The 21703-nt window shown below is 47.6% G+C and overlaps 1 protein-coding gene across 7 annotated transcripts in view; it reads right to left on the reverse strand.

Annotated features, from left to right (window-relative positions):
• The window catches only part of DGKI (diacylglycerol kinase iota), a 214671-nt gene that overhangs the window by 48334 nt on the left and 144634 nt on the right, over positions 1-21703 (reverse strand). For 4 of the 7 annotated variants that reach the window (XM_083181180.1, XM_083181182.1, XM_083181181.1 and 1 more), the window contains exons 15-22: positions 20426-20504; positions 17413-17468; positions 16735-16797; positions 15865-15938; positions 14717-14828; positions 13463-13662; positions 10390-10452; positions 6588-6688 (exon numbers count right to left, since the gene is read on the reverse strand). In XM_083181180.1, the coding sequence (XP_083037306.1) occupies positions 6588-6688; positions 10390-10452; positions 13463-13662; positions 14717-14828; positions 15865-15938; positions 16735-16797; positions 17413-17468; positions 20426-20504 (748 nt within the window). The remainder of the gene's footprint in view (positions 1-6587; positions 6689-10389; positions 10453-13462; positions 13663-14716; positions 14829-15864; positions 15939-16734; positions 16798-17412; positions 17469-20425; positions 20505-21703) is intronic. The other 3 variants (XM_083181185.1, XM_083181184.1, XM_083181183.1) reach the window with 1 other exon arrangement.

The following is a 21703-nucleotide window of genomic DNA, read 5'->3' on the forward strand; positions in this document are numbered from 1 at the left end:
GCACACTACAGGAGTTGGTACCAGGTGTACATACTACAGGGTGGGTACCAGGTGCGCACACTACAGGAGTTGGTACCAGGTGCACATAGTACAGGGTGGGTACCAGGTGCACATACTACAGGGTGGGTACCAGTTATACATACTACAGGGTGGGTACCAGGTGCGCATACTACAGGGTGGGTACCAGGTGCACATACTACAGGGTGGGTACCAGGTGCACACGCTACAGGGTGGTTACCAGGTGTACATACTACAGGGTGGGTACCAGGTGCGCATACTGCAGGGTGGGTACCAGGTGCACATACTACAGGGTGGGTACCCGGTGCACATACTACAGGGTGGGTACCAGGTGCACATACTACAGGGTGGGTACCAGGTGCACATACTACAGGGTGGGTACCAGGTGCACATACTACAGGGTGGGTACCAGGTGTACATACTACAGGGTGGGTACCAGGTGCACATACTACAGGGTGGGTACCAGGTGCACATACTACAGGGTGGGTACCAGGTGCACATACTACAGGGTGGGTACCAGGTGCACATACTACAGGGTGGGTACCAGGTGTACATACTACAGGGTGGGTACCAGGTGCACATACTACAGGGTGGGTACCAGGTGCACATACTACAGGGTGGGTACCAGGTGCACATACTACAGGGTGGGTACCAGGTGTACATACTACAGGGTGGGTACCAGGTGCGCATACTACAGGGTGGGTACCAGGTGTACATACTACAGGGTGGGTACCAGGTGCACATACTACAGGGTGGGTACCAGGTGCACACGCTACAGGGTGGTTACCAGGTGTACATACTACAGGGTGGGTACCAGGTGCGCATACTGCAGGGTGGGTACCAGGTGCACATACTACAGGGTGGGTACCCGGTGCACATACTACAGGGTGGGTACCAGGTGCACATACTACAGGGTGGGTACCAGGTGCACATACTACAGGGTGGGTACCAGGTGCGCATACTACAGGGTGGGTACCAGGTGCACATACTACAGGGTGGGTACCAGGTGTACATACTACAGGGTGGGTACCAGGTGCACATACTACAGGGTGGGTACCAGGTGTACATACTACAGGGTGGGTACCAGGTGTACATACTACAGGGTGGGTACCAGGTGCACATACTACAGGGTGGGTACCAGGTGCACATACTACAGGGTGGGTACCAGGTGTAAATACTACAGGGTGGGTACCAGGTGTACATACTACAGGGTGGGTACCAGGTGTACATACTACAGGGTGGGTACCAGGTGTACATACTACAAGGTGGGTACCAGGTGCACATACTACAGGGTGGGTACCAGGTGTACATACTACAGGGTGGGTACCAGGTGTACATACTACAAGGTGGGTACCAGGTGCACATACTACAGGGTGGGTACCAGGTGCGCATACTACAGGGTGGGTACCAGGTGCACATACTACAGGGTGGGTACCAGGTGTACATACTACAGGGTGGGTACCAGGTGCACATACTACAGGGTGGGTACCAGGTGTACATACTACAGGGTGGGTACCAGGTGTACATACTACAGGGTGGGTACCAGGTGCACATACTACAGGGTGGGTACCAGGTGCACATACTACAGGGTGGGTACCAGGTGTAAATACTACAGGGTGGGTACCAGGTGTACATACTACAGGGTGGGTACCAGGTGTACATACTACAGGGTGGGTACCAGGTGTACATACTACAAGGTGGGTACCAGGTGCACATACTACAGGGTGGGTACCAGGTGTACATACTACAGGGTGGGTACCAGGTGTAAATACTACAGGGTGGGTACCAGGTGTACATACTACAAGGTGGGTACCAGGTGCACATACTACAGGGTGGGTACCAGGTGTACATACTACAGGGTGGGTACCAGGTGCACATACTACAGGGTGGGTACCAGGTGCACATACTACAGGGTGGGTACCAGGTGTAAATACTACAGGGTGGGTACCAGGTGTACATACTACAGGGTGGGTACCAGGTGTACATACTACAGGGTGGGTACCAGGTGTACATACTACAAGGTGGGTACCAGGTGCACATACTACAGGGTGGGTACCAGGTGCACATACTACAGGGTGGGTACCAGGTGTAAATACTACAGGGTGGGTACCAGGTGTACATACTACAGGGTGGGTACCAGGTGCACATACTACAGGGTGGGTACCAGGTGCACATACTACAGGGTGGGTACCAGGTGTACATACTACAGGGTGGGTACCAGGTGCACATACTACAGGGTGGGTACCAGGTGCACATACTACAGGGTGGGTACCAGGTGCACATACTACAGGGTGGGTACCAGGTGTACATACTACAGGGTGGGTACCAGGTGTACATACTACAGGGTGGGTACCAGGTGTACATACTACAGGGTGGGTACCAGGTGTACATACTACAGGGTGGGTACCAGGTGCACATACTACAGGGTGGGTACCAGGTGCACATACTACAGGGTGGGTACCAGGTGCACATACTACAGGGTGGGTACCCGGTGTACATACTACAGGGTGGGTACCAGGTGTACATACTACAGGGTGGGTACCAGGTGTACATACTACAGGGTGGGTACCAGGTGCACATACTACAGGGTGGGTACCAAGTGCGCATACTACAGGGTGGGTACCAGGTGCACATACTACAGGGTGGGTACCAGGTGTACATACTACAGGGTGGGTACCAGGTGTACATACTACAGGGTGGGTATGTTGGTAGCTTCTGAAGTTGCGATGATCTTTCAGTAACACCTGTGGACAATGCTCTGCTGCCGCCCTGCCAATTACACTCCTTCTACCCCCCACAGGGTTTAATCTTGTCCTCCCCGATCGGTCCAGTGATCTCTCAGGCCAGGCATTAATCAGTCTCCCTCCTGCCATCTCCTCTGTATTATTATCGGCAGGCCCAGAGACAAAGGCCATAATTACTTTCATTACAGGACGGAGCGAGACTCAGACGTGCCTGCAGTTCAGATGCAGATCTCCTATTCTATATAGGGGGAGAAGCAGCGTTCCGCAGCCACGCATCTAATCCAGAAAATACGTCCAAGAGAAGAGACCAACAAATCAGCTCCTGTAATTTTTCCAAACAGAAGCTGATTGGCTGGTACTTTGGGGCAGATGTATTAATATGTGTTTTACATTTTAAAAATAACGGGTCCCCCTTCTCCTGCATAACGCAGCCGTATGCATTAACCCCCCTTGCCGATAAGGAAAGCCATTATGTCCAGCGTCCATGGCTCTCCTTACCGGCGCCCCCGCAGCACTGCACAAGAGCATTTAAAATAAAATCTTCTCTCCCCCCAGCTGCCTCACTTGGCATGAGCGAGATCACGCTATTACCGCGAGATTTCATACGCAGCACGGTCCCAGCAGAAGGCTTCAGTTGTCCCTGCAGTGGGAATAGGACAACGCTAGCCCTGGGCTGGCGAAGTGGCCGGGGCGGTTTAAGGTGTCATACATAAAAAAAAAAAAACGTAATTCACCCCAGTTAACCAGCGAAAGTTTGGAGTGGGGAGGAGTACAGAGGTGTCCACATACATCTGTCCTCCATGCGCTATAAGTTGCGTTATACATAACGCGTGTGGGACTCTGTAGCGCCGGGTGTCTTTTTTTTGCGACCTTTTCTGTTAAATTGCTTCTTATTTTCAAAATGAATAGGACGCACAAGCAGCTTCTGCTGGATTAAATGATATGCAGCATGCCTATGTTCAGTGTTCGACACACTCTGAATATAGGCATGCAGCACATCATTTAAAACAGCAGAAGCTGCTTGTGCGTCTTATTATTTTCATTTGGAAATACGACTCTATTTAATGGAAAACGTCGCAAAAAAGATGCCCGGCGAGGGCTGTTTAACATGAAAGGAGGCTGGATGTACGTGGACACATCAGTACCTACAGTAGGGCTTTCCGGATGCACAATGACTCACGTAGGATGTGTGTATTCGTATTGCTTAGGGCACCACAAACGCTATATACAGCCCCATATTATGGGATGTAGATGTATACAAAGGCTGATCATCCTGATAAATGAGATGAAATTCCGATGACAGGCCTTGTATGTCGCGCTCATTTCATTCTCCGGACCCCGCGACCTGATTTGGCAATGCTGCGGAAGAAGCGATGGGTGTCAGCAGTTTTTCATACTTAATCAAAAAGTAGCAGAAGCCCGGTGTCTGCGTGACATGGGGAGAGTGACATGGATTCCTGTGTAATTGCACACAAATCCCGCAGTGTCTGCGCTGCTCAGAAAACAGCCGTCGCTTGTACCTCTCAACTTGCAATGAATAATGAGTACAGAGGATGAACACGACTCGATTAAACTGTTATCAGCCGTGTTGATTAATGACTTCTACCATCACCCATAGGGGGACTTCATTATGTGCCGCACACTGGCAGCGTGCAGAGAAAGAGGTGCCCCAGCTGAGGCTGGCAATTAAGAAATGTATTGCTGCGGGGGGGGGGGGGGGGGGGGGGGGAGAGGGACGATGGTAATATAACTTTCCTAAGGGTCTTCATCCTTAAGTGTACAGACTTTGGAGTGCACTCCCTGCAACAGGGCCTGTCTATGGAATGGGTGATCGCTGTTCTGCGCTCGTCTATACTGACTGAGAAGACATCACTCTGCATGGATTACTGCTATCTTGATCATGGCGCTGCATGTTTAGTGCCAGATTTTTGGTTTATGTAGAATGGTTTATGTAGAATAGATTTTTGTTGTATATAGATTAGAATGTATATAAAGTGTTTATCTTCTAGATATGAGCGTCGCGTCAAGTAATCCGAGTGCGCTCGCCACGCTTCGGGCTCGTTTTCTGAGTGCGCTCGCCATGCTTCGGGCTCGCCACACTAAAATCTACTCCACGCCAACGTGGATAGTGGGGGTATGAACAGGTCGGGAGGACGCGTCCATTCTCCACGCTTTGTGGTGACGTGGATAGTGGGAGTTTGGTAAACGTGGATAGTGGGGTGTGCGATCAAATGCGATTTGCGTGCGATGCGATCCACGGGCAGGGGTGCAGTGAAACTGCACAAGTACCATCGCAACGCATCACACGCAAATCGCATGCGATGTGATGCGATCCTACTACACTGAATAGGACAGTACGTTAAATACTTAATGGGCGCCGTGATATTACACAAGTGCCGAAATCTTAAAAAATTGGGACTGCCCTTTTAAATGACAGATATTCTGCTTCTACTTGTGAGTGCACTGGAGTAATAGCTGCACCTCTCAGCAAAATTTGGGTGGGTTCTCCCCCTTCCCACCAGTGCAAAGATGGTCACCAGGTGAGTGGGCAACACTAAACCACCCCTCTGCTGGGCTATCAATCCCAGACTCAAAAGAGGGTATAATGATAGATGCTGCTTCCAGCCCTGGCCTGCCACAGATTGCGAATTTCCGCTGATTATTGATCACCATCGATTCTCCACTGACTCCGGATTCCCCCTGACTCCGGATTCCCCCTGACTCTGGACTCCTCGTGATCCTGGGCTTGCAAAGCTGCTGGCAATGTGAGTCGGGCTATAAACACAAGCACATCGCTGGCAGTTTTTCTATCCGTGTAATGCTGGGTACACCCTGAGCGATATATAGTTAATGACATTCACAATATCGTTAATGATATATCGCAAACACTGGCCAGTGTGTATGCTCAATATCATTTACAAAGCATGCTCCCGCGCATCATTAATGACCTCCCCATTGTCAGTACATGCAGCTCAATCTGACAATATCGCCAGCGACTGCCTGGTGACATCACTGACCGATATTGTTAACGATATCGGTCAGTGTGTATGCACTATGCCAGAAATTTCCAAACTCTGGCCATCCAGCTGTTGTGAAACTACACATCCCAGCATCCCTTGCCATAGATTTAGCATTCCCTAATAGCAAAACTGTGGCAAGGCATGATGGGACTTGTAGGTTCACAACAGCTGGAAAGCCACAGTTTGGACATGCCTGAAATCGGTCGGTGTGTACCCAGCATAAGACTCCTCTCCCCCAATAAAACCAGCTCTAGCACTTCAACCTAAATTTGTATTGGAAAAATTGGGGATCAGAGAGCATAGAATATAAATATAAAATAGTTTTGCCCTTCTTTCCCTTATTTAATTATTCTTTTGGGAAGAGAAACAAAATGAGGTGACAAAAAACTGCCACTGATTATCTTCTAGCAATTGTCCTTCTGTACCATGACAAATTGGGGGTCCAGCCTCATGCAGACATATTTACTAATAATTAATCACCGGAGAAAAAAAAAACTCTTAATAACCGAAATACAAGCGGCTCCTGCATTCTGACTTTCTCTGTTATGCTAATGTTTCTTAATTATTTTCCAATTAAATTCCCGAGCTTTTAATCCCAATTCCCCACTCTTTCCATAAACCTGAAACCTTCAGACTCAATTTCAGGGCTGTCAGCTGCCTGCAACCCCGATCCTAAACCCAGACAACGCTCCCTGTGTACAATTACCTACTGGAAAAGAGAATATTAATTCTGCACAGACAAATGCGACACTCAAGTCTTGTAACGACATCCACCATTTGCTGAATGCCGATTTCAGAGACTCACAGGCTTCCCGCAGCTTGTCCTTGTCGTAATGCAGGCCCTCGTACTCCTGCACCCGGATCCGGTTCACTCGGATGCGTAGCCGATCTGGGACAGAATGTGGGCTGCGTGGAAAAGAGACATGGCGACACAGTAAGTTTCTCCCACTCGGGTATGAATGTGTCAGACCACTCATGGGGGGGGTATATTTACAAAGCGGCGGGTTAGGCCCTCCAAATTGAAACTGGAACGGATACTAAAAGGAAAATGCTGACGCGTTTCATGGTTTTTATTCTGGCCACACTGGGCCTTATTCTTTTTCACTCTGACAAAATCCTTCTTAGATGGACAAAACCATGTGCACTGCAGGTGGGGCAGATGTAAAATGTGCAGAGAGAATTCGATTTGGGTGAGTTATTTTGTTTCTGTGCAGGGTAAATACTGGCTGCTTTATTTTTACACTGCAATATAGATCTCACTTTGAAGTAAAACCCCCCCCCCAAATTTAATTCAGAGAATGCACAAGTTACATCTGCCCCCCCCCCCCCCTGCAGTGCACATGGTTTTGTCCATCTAAGGAGGATTTTGTCAGAAAGAGTGAACTAGAATAAGGCCCCTTGTATGCTTCACTTGATCATGTTCAGGTGTATATTTATGAATTGGTGGGTTTGACCTTGACATTTAAACTGAAACTAATACTAAAGTCAACACAGACGCGTTTCATGGGTTTTTCCTAGAGACATGGCGACATGTACGTTTCTACTGTTCAGGTCCTGCTTCTGTCAGACCACTCATAGCGATATATTTACGAAGCGGTGGGTTTGATCTAGAAAATTTCAACTGAAAGTAGTACTAAAGGCAAACCAACGCGTTTTATGTTTTTTTTCCTGGAAAAGAAAAATGGCGACATTGTAAGATTCTCCTGATCGGGCATATAATGTGTCTACCCATAGGGATATATTTATGAAGCAGAGAGTTTGACCTCAAAATTGAAACTGGAACAGAAAGCTGACGCGTTTTACACTTAAAATTAGTGCCGATTAAAATTTTGAGGTCAAACCCACCGGGAAGCAGCCCTTGGAGAAGGCGACGCTTTGTAAATATACCCCATAATCTCATCGCATAACAATATACAACAAATAGAAAGACACAAACTACATAATACTCTAAAAACAAAATAATAAAAAAAACTATGGTCAGGCCAATAATAGGTTTTTATTTCAATAGCCTTGTTTCCTTCATGCCCAACTCGATAAGTGTGGTAAAAAGGATGGTACTTCCGCTGAGGTAAGTAGGAATGACTTTGGCATCAAGTATACCAAGCTCTCTACCCGGCTGCAGAGGTTTGTGCCCCTGATGGGAACATCTGCAAATGGACCGCAATCTGTAGTAAAGTACAGCGCGCAGGTTCTCCAACTTGAACTGGTCTTAAGGGCAGACTGTCACCAACACACAGTGGAGTCGGCCATTTTGTAGCATGAACTAGTATGCATGCAACTGAATGTTACCGGTTCACCTCAGGATCCGATATTCATGAGGTAATGAACGGATTGGCTGCCTTCTGGCGAATGCTGTTTCCGCCCACATATTATCTGTCGGCAACAGGTGCTCGTTACATCATGAATATGGTTTCTTAGCTTTATTTTTGCATGGCTGTAGAAAAACAACAACGATGTTATAATAACTGGTGCTCCGGCCGTTCCGCTGAGCTCTCTTACAAACTACACTGTGGAAGAGGCTCATTCCTGGGGAAAGCATTGTTCTCGTTCCGTGGGAGAGTAACAGAGAGACGAACAAAACATTATTACAGTATTTCCCCTCTGAGATCACGGTCAGTTTAGTTCCGGCAGGGTCACCATCCTTGGCGCATATGCTAAGGTGAGTACCGAGCAGGGCATCACTTACAAACCGGCCAGCTGAACGAGGGCCCAGCGGGTGCTGACTGGAGATCAGGGCGTTGTAATAAGGACCCTGGGCCTGTATGGTATTTGCAGAGTGAACACATTTTGTGGGCAGGCTCGGACTGGCCCGGCAGGGGACCGGGGGGATTCCCCGGTAGGCCCTGCTGATTTTTGACCCCACCCACTTTTTGAGGTGGGCATGGTCTGGCGAAAACCTTTATCCCCGGTCCCCCGCCGGGCGTGTGGAGCATACTGAGCCGCTGCCAGAAGCTGAAGAGGGTGGGGGAGGCAACGGAAAGGCTGGAGTGAGGGAGCTGGGCAGAACCGGGAGAAGCCCAGAGCAGCAGAAGCAGGATGACAGGACGGCTGACGTCATGACATCACACGCCAGACCCGCCCACATAGTGATGTCATACGTTGGACACGCCCCGGTGGGCCCCTGACCTCCCAGTCCGACGCGGTTTTTGGGTACTTATCTAGGTGTTACACCTGTTCTATGGGGCGGATAGGACTCACCATAACAATAGTCCTATTATCATGACAGGGTGATGACGTCCATCTGCCCGGATGGCCAACAAGTTGCCCATAAATTCTAAGTATTAAAATTAGTATTTCAATATTTCTCATAAAATTATGTAAAATGTTCTACTTTTACGTATTTAGTGAGACGTTGCGGTTGATAGTGTAGGGTTGGATACGCCCACACGACACTGACGACACCCACACAGCTATTGGCCACACCCCTTTGTTTTTCACAGAAAGCTCTTTATGAAAAAAAAAACTGCTTTTGCCTTGAGAAAAAAAGATCCAAATCTAACAGCATAAATCGATGGAATTTCGTAGACTATGACCTAGACCCTAGGGGTGAAATGTAATAGGATGAGAGATTCAGAAAGTGAGAGATTTGGTAAGAAATCTCCAGTTTTTTAAAGCGGCAATCATTTACACTGTAAAATCACACTGGTTCTGCAGTGTAAATGATTGCCGCCTTAAAAAACCTGGAGATTTCTTACCAATTCTCTCACTTTCTGTAGCTCTCATCCTATTACATTCCCCCCAGGTCTGCATTTACCATGTAAAATACAATTAAATACAAAATAAAAGTAATAATGTCACACAAATACACATATTGGTCTTTGCCTTCAAAAATCCAAAGCACATCTCTCCTCCCTCTGCTAACATAAGGCATAATCTATTACTATATATAATTCATTAGAATTGCTTTGGATATGGAACACTTCACTAACTGTTTAAAGGAGTCTCCCACCTTCAGACAACTTTAGCTTTCCCTTTTGTTGCCCTTGCTTACCACAGATAAATCCATATCGTGTGTGCTGGATACAAATTGATCCACACAACATGGCTGCGGTATTTAACAAAAAAACAAAGTCAATAATCTTTGCTTAGAAGACAAAGTTGTCTGAAGGCGCACAACCCTTTAAACATTGGTAATTGAACAAACACTGACTTCCAACTTATACAAAGCGGTACATTATAGAATTATACGCGTCACACAAGAATAAGGTAATAACGTAGATATTTTAGGCCTATTAAGGTTTTTTATCTGTGCAATATGAAAACATAAAGTAATTAGCGACTGACAAACATGGCGGTCCCACGCAGCTACACTCCTCTGCCAGCCCACAGACAGCTGATTTGTGTCTGATGTTCTGTGTAAAGCACTTTAATAAGTCTAATCATTTATGCTCAGAGGGTACCAGACAGGAACAGCGCAGGGAGGGTGAAGACCCCAGTAGGTGGGACTGAAATGATGAATTTGGTGCGTGGAAGAAACAAGAAAACAAGTGAGTCAGAGGAGAGAGTGGGCAGCTGTCACTACCGGATGGGCAGGGGGACGGGACGGTGAGCTAAGAATGGGGGTGCCAGTCACCCAGTCACAATGACAAGCAGCATGACATACTTACACAGTGAAGGAGTCTGGGGGAGCGGAGACGCGTCTGTGGTCAGCAGTGGGCACTTTATGGATACTGTGGCAGACAGCACAAAGCCAGCACATAGACAAAGTACAAGCCAGAGGTGAGGGTGCATGAGAGAGAGAGAGGAAGAGACAGACACACAACAGTTTAACAGGAACGAAAAAGGAGTGTGTTACACAATTGATGAAGTGATAATCATGCACAGTTATACCGGGCACACGCCTATGGGAGCGGCTGGCTGCCTTCATGGCCTGTCAAGTACCAACAGAGGCGGCGGTGGTCAAAACTAACATACAGCCAATCAAATCGCTTGTATACTAGCTAACATGGCGGCCTCCATGGTGAAAAACTGATTAATCACTGTCTTCCGACATCACATGAGTTATTGCCGGCTGATTTGGAATAATAAATAGCCACTAATGGGTCAATTGGCATATGCAGGTTATATCGGTGATGCGAACCCGGAACTAAGTCATTCAGACCTGAGCACACAAGTGCAAATTCGCACAACCGCTGATAAGCCGCCACCCTGCTCCAGTGAAATCCCGCCTTGCAAATGAATATGCTCGCTGTGCGAGGGATGTGTACGGCTGCCCATCCATTCCCAGTTGTAACAGGCTCACCAACCAATAATTTTTTACACTGGGCACCACTCATCGAAGGCACAAAGTAGCCAGAGAATTACTCTGCATTGCGATGAAACACAGGCACAACCGGTCCAGAGCGGACGACGCACACCCTCCCCTAAACCCTTCAGCCACGCCTAGCATTGTTCCAAACACTCCCAGCATTTTCACAGACACTCCCAGAATTTTCCTGCATACTCCCAGAATTTTCCTGCATACTCCCAGAATTTTCCTGCACACTCCCAGAATTTTCCCGCACACTCCCAGAATTTTCCCGCACACTCCCAGTGGTTTTCCAGACACTCCCAGAATTTTCCTGCACACTCCCAGAATTTTCCCGCACACTCCCAGCGGTTTTCCAGACACTCCCAGAATTTTCCTGCACGCTCCCAGAATTTTCCCGCACACTCCCAGCGGTTTCCCAGACACTCCGAGCGGTTTCCCTGCACACTCCCAGCGGTTTCCCTGCACACTCCCAGAATTTTCCCGCACACTCCCAGCGGTTTTCCAGGCACTCCCAGCGGTTTCCCTGCACACTCCCAGCGGTTTCCCTGCACACTCCCAGCGGTTTCCCTGCACACTCCCAGCGGTTTTCCAGACACACCCAGCGGTTTTCCAGACACACCCAGCGGTTTTCCAGACACTCCCAGCGGTTTCCTGCACACTCCCAGAATTTTCCAGCACACTCCCAGAATTTTCCAGCACACTCCCAGCGGTTTTCCAGACACTCCCAGCGGTTTTCCAGACACTCCCAGCGGTTTTCCAGGCACTCCCAGCGGTTTCCCGCACACTCCCAGCGGTTTCCCTGCACACTCCCAGTGGTTTCCCAGACACTCCCAGCGGTTTCCCAGACACACCCAGCGGTTTTCCAGACACACCCAGCGGTTTTCCAGACACTCCCAGCGGTTTCCTGCACACTCCCAGAATTTTCCCGCACACTCCCAGCGTTTTCCCGCACACTCCCAGCGGTTTCCCAGACTCTCCCAGCGGTTTCCCGCACACTCCCAGCATTTTCCTAGGCACGCCTGCGTTTTTCTTAGCACACCCACTACACTTCCAGCTACCACCCCCAGCGCCTTCTTCCTCTCACTGATCTTGTGAATGGCGCGCAATCAGAAAATGTAGAAGTTAATTACTGCCGGGCGTCGCACACACGCTTTGCATCCCATATGCCATGCCCAGTACATCTATAATCGTCCACTGTGCAAATTCACAGTCGTGCGATCAGGCCTGAATGACCCCCTAAACCCGGATATATGTCAACATGCAAAGTTTTATGCAACTATGCACCCCACTGCCCTACCCATACGCACGGCTACGCAGACGCTATTATCAGTGCATGACTGTGGAAGCTTTATGCCTGGAGCAACGGATCCTCCTGAGACAGAAATCATGATCTGTCTGCAATACTGTCCATCGTGCAACCTTGCATCAGCCACTAAATGGATTATAATGGGCTGCACTGCAATTATCTATGTATAAGTCCTATCCTGGGATCAGTCTGAAATCCTTTGCCACGATCCTGCCCACACGCAAACTCCACGTCGGCATTTTGAAAATGTGGCGTAACGAATGTCGGCTTTTTTGAGCATGGCAGTATTTTGACTGTCTGACAATGCTTGTCGGTATTTTTCCGTTGGTATTTTAAATGTTGGGAAATCATACTGAATGCTGTACAACCTTTAACATGATCCGTTTTTGACCCTAAGCTTCAAAAACAGTCGGTAAAAGTGCCCCGATCAACGGTTTTGATAGGCAGATTTCAAATAAACATTGAAATGTATTTGATTGGACAATAAATATCAGGCGTGGCCAAGCTGCAGCCCTCCAGCTGTTGTGAAACTACAAGTCCCATCATACATTGCCACAGTTTTGCGATTAGGGAATGCTAAAACTATGGCAAGGCATGCTGGGATGTGTAGTTGTTTCAGAACAGCTAGGCGGCCACAGTTTGGACATGCCTGATATATTTTATTTCGAGAATACATAATGACTCTCACCGGTGATCTTATCGAGGTCACTAGTAAATATCCGTGCAGCTTAAAGACACCGCGGTTTGCAGTGATTTCATTGGTCGATGTCACAATGTACTTGTGTGATTTGATTTTTATTGACTCGTGTACTAATATTTGAGTGGGGTAGATGCAATGGCTTCCAAGCAATATTTCAGGACTTACAAGGCAACTGATGATTGACAATTAAAATGTTATTTGTCAATGATGGTTACATGGGGCGTGAAACACAATGAATCATAGCGACAGCATAATGAGACAATAAATGTAAACTCTTTGCAACGACTCGTTATTGTCCCTCGCTAAAACAAATATAAGACTACATATTGCTGTTAGAGATTCCCAGTATTTGTAACCTGCAACTTATTGGGATCTCCAAATAAGCAATACCTAACGCCCCCCATAGGTGGCGCTGTGACTCACTCATTCAGTAACGGCATTGAGGTTCTCCTCTTGCTCTTCTGTACCATGTTCGCTTGGTTTCTAAGGGATATACGGATGAGGGAGGGGGCAAGGCGGCAGGGTTCCCCATCTACCTGCATGGGGATGGCCTTGTACGTCAGCAGAGTCACTTCCCGGCATTGGTGAAGCCTCTCTCCGTGGCCACCTACCTGCACAGCAGCCTGAAACACAGGAAAACACCAATCTCACCGTCCTGTAAGCTTGGGAGTGCAGTGGTTAGCGGGCTGCCTCAGAAAACTGAGGTCTTGGGTTCAATTCCCAACAACGACGTGTTTGTGTGGAGTTTATATGTTCTCGCCGTGTCCAAAAGGTAATCTAGTTTCCTCCCAACCTCAGACCAACTTACTTCTGACATAAAAATAAGAAAAGGACCCAAATGTGTATGGTGCCAGCTTTTCTCCCCATAATTGTAATGACTTCTAAAACTGCTGCAGTACCAGCTGAAGCCACCAGGGCTTAGCCCTTATTTCCATCCGTACAGTGAATTGCAGAACACTGAGAGAAGGATCTGTACAAACAAGGAGTAGAATTATAACTTGGCAGATTGTTGTCTTAGACTCAAACTACAAAAGTCCTGTGTTTGCCCCCGGGAAGGTTTATCTGGCTTTGGAACCATCAGTACTTGCTGATGTCTGTACTGGAGACCGAGCATCGCTCTATTCTCTGCAGAAAAGAAAAGTATGTTGATCACATCTTCTCCGAGTACAGCTCTGGGGAGTTACTGGTATATTTTACATTAAATAGTAGCCAATACCAATGCCTTATTTCTATGTCACATTTCTGTGCTGCACATCTATTACTTGTCCTGCAGTGACATCTTGTGGCAAAGAGATGTTACTGCAGGTAGGAAATGCAGGCTAGGTACTGTACATGGTTGGGTGTGTACATAGATACAAGGATATAATTGTGTCACAGTGAGAGTCCTTGCACTGTGTTATTGGAGTATTGTACACCGTGCTGTGCATATGGCTGGCAGCACCACCACTGAAGCTGTGGATTATTGAGTAGGCGCTGTGTACTGTGAGATAGAAGGCTGTAGTATTGTGCGGGTGAGCGAAGAGATTAACGTTTGTCAAGGGCGGTACTCCTTCTGCCCTGTACAACAATGACAAGTCATTTACCATAAACACAATGCAGCAACATCTTTCAGTTTGAATACAGCCAGGGTACCACTCAGCCCAGACCTAGCGGCTGATTCCACAGAACAGGACTTACCAAAGACGCCATTGTGAAGCCAATGACCTCTATGTAGCCATCATCGTGGCGCTGGGGCTCAAAGTCTCTATGGTCACTGGGGTTCCCCCAGGGCATTGTGCCAGCACAGTACCTGCCAGCAAGAAAGGGGAAGCAGTCACTCAGTGAGTGTGATTGGCAAGACTCTGCAGTGTGGGTGATTATAGTGCGTATGCCGACTCATAGGGCGGTATTCAATGAGGCTGATTCGCCATGTTTTATGGCGATTTTGTGCTGTAAGGCGAATTTTTGACTAAAACGGTGAATCACCCTATTCAATGACCAGATGGCGAATACATTTCAAGGTTTTTTTTGCCATGATTCACTGAGTAGCAATCGCTATCTTTTTATGGTGAAGTGGAATGTGAACTTTTAAAATAAAGTGTTTTGTTTTTTACATTTGGTGTCAAAAAACCAGGAATTTTATTCTGAGGAGGGGCATGCTATTTTTATTCATGTGCTGTAAGCACATGAATATATATTTAATTTAAAAAAAAAAATCTTTTTTTTTACACAGACCAGCCAGCAGGGGGCCGGAGCCGAGCCGCTCATTAGATATTCATATATTCACTGCACCCGATCATTACATATGCATGATCGGGTGTAGTGAATATACCCGGTCCCCTGCTGGCACCCCCGGGCGGCAGCCTGTGCTGCCTGGCACCCGGGGAGCCCACCTCCCCCCCACAAACGTTCTGGGGCAGGCAGGGAGACTTCCATCTCCCTGCCTGCCGCCATCCTCGGGCTTCCTGCGGCATCGCCGCAGGAGTTAAAATTCGCCAGTCAGGGGCAGCGAGCCCCTGACTCGTTGAATACTGGAGCCGGCGAGGCTCCGGAACGCAGCGAGCAGTGGCGAATGCGCAGCGAATCCTAAACAGGATTCGCTGCACATCGCCAAAATGCTCATTGAATACTGCCCATAGTGCGTGTGGGCAAATACTGACTGATATGAGTGTGGGCGATTATACTCTGTATACTGACTGTGAGTGCGGGTGATTACACTGTGTATACTGACTGAGGGTGAGTGCGGGCGATTATACTAAGCATGCTGACTGACTGAGTACACTGTGTATTCTGTGTTATTTATTGCTCTCAAATCACAGAGAATACCTATTAAATTCACCAATTACCTGGGAATATTTAAGAAGACGATACACTGAAATTTCAGCTCTTGGATCTTTGGAGTAAGGTCGGTCCCATCACACTGTAATAAGACAAAAAAAACCCCACTTTATTTCATAGTAGATTGTAAGCTCTTCAGAATTGTGTCACATGCTGTACTGTTTCTAAGTTGGGACAGGCCACAATGAAATTTTTGAAGTTTATTAAGTACTCAAGCGCTGTCCCAGAGATCTGATTGATAACTTGCTGTAAAACTTTACCTGTTATCCCTGCTTTAATCCCCAATAAAATACAGCACTTGTCACCGCAACTGAGCAGACATTGATAAATCGTCTGAAAGAGCCGATGGTATTTCAGAGCATGCAAAGTTTTTATTTGATCATTCGGTGTCATTATATCTGTATTGAGCAGGCACCGCTGAGATAGCATTTTTCTGTTTTGTCTACAGATTCAAGATGTTTATTATGTTCCCTTTGTAACTTGATTAGCTTGTGTTGAGCTTTAGATTGTTTTTCACCTCTGTACAGACCCAGCGGAGAAAAGAAAATTAGAATATAAAGAGAAAATTGTAATAAGCTCTTTCCACAGAGGACTCCAAACTTCACCAATAATAAAAAAACAGACTGGAAAACAGCTCTGATAAAATTACTACAAGAATTATATTGTAAGCATAAAAAGTAAACACATCTTATGACCCCATTTGCCTTTACTTTGAATGCACTATTTTTTTTAACCTGCAAGGGGGTGAAATAACGTCGCTCGGTAATACTAAACCCCACTATGATTAATTAGCAATCATCATCATCTGTCTGGTGCAAATTAGACAGCAAACGCAATATTACTAAAGAACTTTCGTTGGCCTTGTGTTCAATACTCACCACAACTTTTACATGTTTGGATAAATCTCTGGAGCTTCTCTGTAAAAAGTCTGAAAAAGCGGCCTGTGGAGAGACCATTTTTTATCAGCCAGTTGGAAGGTACCAGGAAACAGTAATGGACAGGAAGGTGTATATTTACTAAAGTTCAACTTTTTTTTTTGTCATTTTGCATAGGTTTTTCATTAAATTTTGCATTTGGAGATTTACTAAAGGTGAAATGAATGTAAAATCGAATATAAAAAGGAAATCCCTCTCAAAATCGGTTATCGGCAAAACATCAGTACTTTTACACAGACAAGTATAGAATCACCTAATTTACTAATATATTTGAAATAAAAACAGTCCCAGGGTGCGCTTGTGAATCTTTCCTCAAGCAATATACCTCCAGAGTCTCCGTGATTTACTTATGTTACCCAACTGGAATTTCAGACATCAACACACCTGCATCTGTGTCGATGCATGTCGATCTTTTCTTGTGTCCAAGAACAAGTGAACAGGATCCATAGAGCCGGAGGGTGGAAGATATGAGATCGCTCTTGGCCCAAACAAAGAGCCCGGAGGGACGAGTGGTGGTTTGTGTTCTGGAGGTGGATCGCAGCTGATAAGCGGCTGCACTTGTGTGCGGTTATCGAGCTACAGAACAGAGGAACATTTGGGGCGTCCGTCTCTCACACTTACCCCTGCATAGAACATCTTGTTCCGGAAACGACTGTTGAACTTTTCAGGGTTCGCTTCTGCAAGGCAGGAAAGAAAACATGTAATGCTAATAACAACCGAATGTATGAGAAACGTTACTGGATTCAACACAAACGCTGCATTTGGCAAGTGAGACACTTCCATATCTATACCAGATGACGGTAGTTACGGTAAATATAAACGATCGTCAACACTTCTGCCTATACTCCAGCATTGTCTCCACCGATGTTGCTGAGCAACCCGATTCAATATATAAACAGACAAAAACATGACATTTCAGGGGAAACATAGCATACGCTGATGTTACTTTACTCGCGCAAGCCCAATGCGTGCAGTACACATACGCAGTCATTTATTGGTTACTGTGATGTGTGACTCTTCTCTTTGCTCAGTACATTAAAAATAAAGATGTGCAGGGATCTTATTGGCTATCTGGCTGTCACATGTTTTGGAGCCAAAACATGTGACAGCTGATAGCCAATAAGATCCATTTTTGAGATCCGTTTAAATCCAGTGAAATCCGAACCTGCACATCTCTAATTAAAAATAAAATACACATTGGGATATTGGCGTTTGTGTTCTGACCTCCGGCTACCCCAATGCCGGTGATCTGAATGTATTCCAGGTCAAGGATAAAAGCCCATTTTCCGGTCTGTTCGATTTGCGTGCACCCTCGGGAGGAAGTGGGCGGGCAGCTGGCATACGGTGATGTCAGCTGTCCGCCCCTGGCACCAACGTCGCAGTTCGATTGCCATGGGAACACCCAGTGTTTACATGGTAACGTCCAAGAAACGCTGGGCGTTCCCATAGGCGCGACTATCAGCCGCCCCATGCACCCCGGCCGCACACACCCGGCATATGCACATGTGCATGTAATGAAGGTTATAAGTGGTACCCCACTCCAGAGGCCCCCTTATATGATAGGGCTGTAATGGCAGCCAATGCTGCCAGTAGAACCCTGGCCATACAGGGACTGTGAGGGTTAAAACGCCTCGATGGGCGGCTTAATACAGCAGCAGCCCAAGGGAGGAGTCTGGAGGACTCAGGGACCTTGCCAGGCAAGAAGCCCGGGGATGGGCTGACTGTAGGAGCATGAATCATTCTGCCACCACACTTGCGCCCCCCCCCCCCTGTTCCACCACAGCGCCCTCTATTGGTGAGCATGCCACATGTTCCATGAAGCACAGCGTCTTCTATTGGTGACTCCTAGTATATACTGGCCGATCATACTCCACGGCACCCTCTATTTATTAGGCCTTCATTTTATTCCTCGGCTGTGGTGGAGCAGCTGCGATGCTGGCATCAGCAAGTGCATACACTCTTGCCAATGCCGTGGGGGCAATGATTGACCGCAGGTGCCGGAAGGGGGGGTTGGTTCCATGCTGCCCCTGTTCAGGATCCACTGCCCCACCTGTGCATGCACAGTGAAAGGAGGGGGTCCGTAACGGACCGTGTGTCACTGTAGGCACACACAGGCTGATATAATGAACTATATCGCCATTATATCGCCTTGTATGTAAGGTGCTTAGGAAATCCTCTCAGGACAGGCAGGTTGATAAGAGATCAGTATGAAATCCCGGCGGTCGGAATCCCGACGGTCGAAATACCGACGCCGAAATCCCAACCGCCACAATGCTGACAAGGGGGGGCCGTGGATCACCCCCCCTTGCGGGCTCGCTGCACTCACCACGCAGCAGGCCCGGATCCTCACTACGCTCGGCACACTATTTTATTTTTCCTACTATGGGTGTCGTGGACACCCATAGAGGGACAAAGTGCCGGCATTGCGGCGGTCGGGATTCCGGCGTCGGTATTTAGACCGCTGGCATTTTGACCGCATCCCGTTGATAAAGTACAAAGCAGAAGAACACAGCTAAGCACCACTACAAGCAGCCAAGACACGAGTAGGAGTAATCTAAGGACAGGAGAGAGTTTTCTGCATGAACCCTCATTAATCGCCGTCTCAGGGGCGCTGCCTTTCAAACTTTGCCAGTCACTCCAAACTGAGTCTGCAATTTAGTGACAGAGTAATTACAAGCATCTAACGGAACACCCCCGCATTCCCATCAAGACGCGGTTTCATCGCCCTCCAGAGAAATACGGCTGGCGGGCGGAAGATGTGCCGCTAAACCCAGAACTTTTTACAAAAACATTCATTACAACTAAAGCCGTGGTCGTCAGGGAGTTAATAAACACTTTATCATTGTTTCATAGGATATTACAGAACTGGAGCCATTATAAGTTGTAGGTATAAAGGTCTCTTCCCAAGCACTTTATAAACTTTATATCCGTTCGGTATGGACTATGGGCCTCGTCTATTAGCAAAATAATAAAATGCAAAACAATGCTGCACTGCGCTGCACCCAAATCTAACTCTCTCTGCACCTGTTACATCTGCCCCACCTGAAGTGCAGCATGGTTTTCCATTCAAAGTTTAGTTAAAAGGACTTTAAATCTCTATTTATTGAACTTTAAAATATTACGGGTGAGTGAATAATGCTCACATTTGTTATATAAATTCAAATTGATGTGTAAAAACAGATTATATTTCCTATATAATGTAACACAGGGTTGCCTACCCTCCCGAAATTGGGTCCCCCTCCCGGAAAGGAAGGCAACCCTCCCGGTTTCTGGGGGGGCCCGCTCTCCCCCCTTCCCCTTCCTGGCTACCTTACCCTGACTGCGCCGTTTAAATATCCGGCTTGGCCGATCTCCGATGAGGGGGCGGGGCTAAAGTGTCAGAATCGATTCATTTAGGCAAAGCGGGTCGTTTTCCATTATGGGGGCGGGACTTACTGACGGCACGCTCCAGCCCCGCCCCCCGAACTCCTGCTTAAAGTCTCCTCTCCGGCCTTCTCCCGGAGAGGAGATTTAAGAAGTCGGCAATCCTGATATAACATTACATCATTATGATGAACAAAATTGTTTACTTGGCAATTTTCACACCTATTTTGACAAATTCCCTCAGCACTCAAAGGGTGAAAGTCCGACTCACCTCTAGACTCGTGGAACTCCAAGGTCACGTGGGCGTCGAACCCCAGGCTGAAGTAGTTATTGAAAACATTAAGTGGAAGCTGGAAGAAAGCAGAGGGCAAATTCTGAGACACTCCAAAAACCAGCCGGAAATAACCAGATGGCAGCTGGGGTGCAGGAGGAAAGGGCTCGGTCAGAAATAACCCCCCAACTTGTCAGGATCTGTTACACATTGTAGTACCGGAGATACACTATATAAACAGAGGTATTCGGTCCCCAACAGGGACTGTAAAGACTTTGTATACAAATACATATACTGTGATATCGAGTCGGTTCCTCTTTTGCAGCTAAAGAAGTTCCCTCTCACCTTGGAAGATGTTGGAGTGTTTCTGTGGTAATTTGTGGCCATCCACTCTGTAGAGCAGTGGTTCTCAAACTCGGCTCTCAGGACCCCACACAGTTCACATTTTCCAGGTCACCCGACTGGTGCACTCATTACTGACTGACATTTTAAAAGATGCACAGGTGGAGATAATTATTACACTTGTGATTCTGTGAGGAGACCTGCAAAACATGCACTGCGGACCGAGTTTGAGAGCCTGAGCAGCAGAGCATTTATGGGGTCAGGCACTAGGCCTGGCTCGCACTCCCCATTCCAGTTCATCCCAAAGGTGCTGCATCGGGTTGAGGTCAGGGCTCTGCGTGGGACAGTCAAGATCTTCCACACCGAACTCATGAGACCATGTGGGGTGATTCAGGTTGGTTTGTAAAGAGCCGAATTCGGTCCTGTGACCGATGTTGCGGGTCAGCACATGCGTATCTGCAAAAGTACAGACCGGCAGAGCGAATGCCTTCAGCGATTATCACCCTCACCGGAGGTTGGAGAAAGGGGAGCGCCCAGCTTTTCCTAGGTGTTCTGAGAAAAACGCTGGGTGCCCCCATGTCACTGGAGATAAAGGGCCTAGCCCAAACCAATACTATTATACCCCATCCACTCTTCCGGCATCCGCGAAGCCCAGACTCCCGCCTCTGACTGACAACCAGACAATCCACAGAACACGTTCCCTCTGCTCCACGGTCCAGTGTTGGCGTTTCATACCACGCCATCCGACTCTAGGCCTGGGACTTGGTGATGAGAGGTAGGAGACTTGCATGCAACAGTTTAGTCACGGAAACCCATTGTATTATGCTCCTGCCACACAGATTCTGAGCTTATATCGATGCCAGCGGATTTGAGCTATGGGATCAGCAGAGCATTGGCGACAATGCCCCTTAGCAGTCGTGGACCGCACTCTGTGAT

This window comes from Crinia signifera, chromosome 4 (assembly GCF_055691185.1).
Source record: "Crinia signifera chromosome 4, ASM5569118v1, whole genome shotgun sequence".
NCBI lineage: Eukaryota > Metazoa > Chordata > Amphibia > Anura > Myobatrachidae > Crinia > Crinia signifera.